A 2,388-nucleotide genomic window follows, 5' to 3' on the forward strand; every position below is an offset into this window, starting at 1 on the left:
TGTCGCTGGATATTATTACACCCATCACTCCCTTGTCCCTCCTCCCATTCAAACCGCAACCTCTCCGGCTCTCTCCCGGCAGCAGCCTGCGTCCTGAAATCATTATGAGACTATAATATTCAATGTTAGAGCTCTTCACATAGAAGCGCAGCTCTCTTCCTAGCAGGACGCGGGCCGGCACACACACATACGGCGAGCAGATAATCGCGCCAACCCGTCGCCAGCACCTTGGTTGAACCGTTCGAGCAAGTAGAAATGAGTATTACATCTCTGTATCATGCGATGCCCGCGGTAGCCCTCGCGGCAGCCGGCGCGCTCTTCCTGGTGAGCCCCCGCGGGAGCCGACGGGCGGATGCGCAGCGCTGGCGGGGCCACAGTGCTCCACGACTGCACTACCGCCCCTGCCTGCCTCTTGCCTGTGCAGACAAAAAATACTTAACACCCAAACATTCTTGCAATGGGTGCAAGCAGCAGCCCGGCGCGAACTGCAAAGCAGTGTGCGTGGCCTCGCCAATGTCAGCATGACACCAAGCCAGCCTGTGCCCTGTGCGCCCTGCCCTGCAGAGGGGCCTGGACGAGGTCACAGCGCAGCAGGGGACGCTGGATGCCGCGCAGCTCGTGGCGGACAGTTTGGGGGTCAGCCTGGTGAGCAGGCGCCGCTGACGGAGAAGCTGGCCGAGAGACAGGAAGGATGTGGCCCCCGCCTTCCCTACTATGGGCGGCGCGCCGGCGCCGGCAGCCCTGCTCAGCCACACCCAACCAGGATGTGGCGACCGTATCCCCCCCTCCCCACGCATTTCCTTCGCTTCCCTGCCGACTCCTCCTCTGAGCACAACCGCTGGGCACAACCGCTCACCCCGCGTCCTCACCCGTCACCGCGCCCAAGCCCCTCACCACTCCCGTCCACCTGGCGTTGAACCCCGCAGGGCGTCTTCCTGTTCGCCCTCGCCGCCGGCGCGGTCCTGCTGGCGCGCCTGCTGCCTGCGCGGCCGCCGGCGGTGCACCTGGTGGACTTTGCGGTGCACCGCGCGCCGGACGAATGGCGGCTGCCGCGCGACGGGCTGGTCAAGGTGTCTGAGGGCGTGTTCGCGCCGGAGGATATTGAGTTCCAGCACAAGGTCATACACAGGTGGGGACGGCCGCGGGGCTGAGGAGAGCCGGGCGCGGTGGGCGGATGAGGCGCCCATGATGTGCGGAGTGGGCGGGTCAGGATGTGTGATCCGGGCAAGCTGTTCAGAAAGCATGCTGTATATGTTGGGGAGAGTGGTCAGACCGCCACACAGCGGCCAGCGGGCAGCCATTCGGCGGCCTGCATGCAGTAGCTTGGAGACCCCTGTCCGCCTCGCCGCCTTGCAATGCAAAGCTGGTGCAGCGTACAACCTCTGACCTCCTCCTCCGCACGTGCCCCTGCTGCTTCCCCTCGAACCCAGGTCTGGCCTGGGCGACGAGACCTGCGTCACGCCCGCCATCGTGCAGCGCATCACGGGCATGTCGGTCGCTCGCGAGGAGTTTGAGCAGATCTGCTTCTCGGCGGTGCAGGACCTGCTCTCCAAGACGGGCGTGGACCCCAAGCGCATCCGCTTTGTGGTCACCAACAGCAGCCTATTCAACCCCACGCCGAGCCTGAGCGCCATGATCATGAACAAGTTCAAGATGGGGCCCAAGACGCAGGTGCGTCGCGCGTGCTGTGCCGCGCAATTGCTCTCAACCGCCAGTGGCTGCCGTCAGCTGAGCGCACCCGCGCGGCGCTTCTGCCTCCTTGCTGAGAAATGGCCTGGCATCGCACAAGTGTGCTCCCGCGTCTTCATCTTACTGTCTGTATGGCGCGACACTCCCCAAAACCTCCCACAGAACTTTGCCCTGGGCGGCATGGGTTGCAGCGCGGGCGTGATTGCGCTCGACCTGGCGAAGCAGCTGCTGGAGCACAACCCCGGGGAGTACTGCCTGGTGGTGTCGCACGAGAACATCACCAACGCGCACTACAAGGGCCGCGACCGCGCGATGCAGGTGCGAGGGGATAGGCGGGGTGCGGGGCGGCCCCACACAGGTGTGCGCGGGTCGCGCGCTATGTGCGGCATGCGGTTGTTGTTGTGTTGCTAGCACGCAGATGAAACAACCACTCACTCATGCATTCGCACGGCGACCCCACAAATTCATGCACCCCTGGCTGCAAATCCCACCTGTTGCTGTCCCCTGTCTGTCACCCTGTGCGCCTTGCAGGTCTCCAACTGCATCTTCCGCGCCAACGGCGCCGCCATGCTGCTCAGCAGCCGGCCGGCCGACGTGGGGCGCGCCAAGTACCGGCTGGCGCACGTGGTGCGCACCAACCTGGCGGCGGACGACCAGGCGTACAACTGCGTGTACCAGATGGATGATGAGGAGCAGAAG

At 64.6% G+C, this 2,388-nt stretch overlaps 1 protein-coding gene across 1 annotated transcript; it reads left to right on the forward strand.

Annotated features, from left to right (window-relative positions):
* Positions 1–282: 282 nt before the first annotated feature.
* On the forward strand, positions 283–2,100 carry MNEG_7077 (3-ketoacyl-CoA synthase 17; the record flags this gene model as incomplete). The annotated part of the gene is made up of 5 exons (XM_014044452.1): positions 283–324; positions 565–645; positions 927–1,129; positions 1,431–1,671; positions 1,852–2,100. The coding sequence occupies 5 exons, from the start codon at positions 283–285 to the stop codon at positions 2,098–2,100; spliced, it is 816 nt and encodes a 271-aa protein (XP_013899906.1).
* Positions 2,101–2,388: the final 288 nt, after the last annotated feature.

Source organism: Monoraphidium neglectum, assembly GCF_000611645.1.
Source record: "Monoraphidium neglectum strain SAG 48.87 unplaced genomic scaffold scaffold01219, whole genome shotgun sequence".
Taxonomy (NCBI): domain Eukaryota; kingdom Viridiplantae; phylum Chlorophyta; class Chlorophyceae; order Sphaeropleales; family Selenastraceae; genus Monoraphidium; species Monoraphidium neglectum.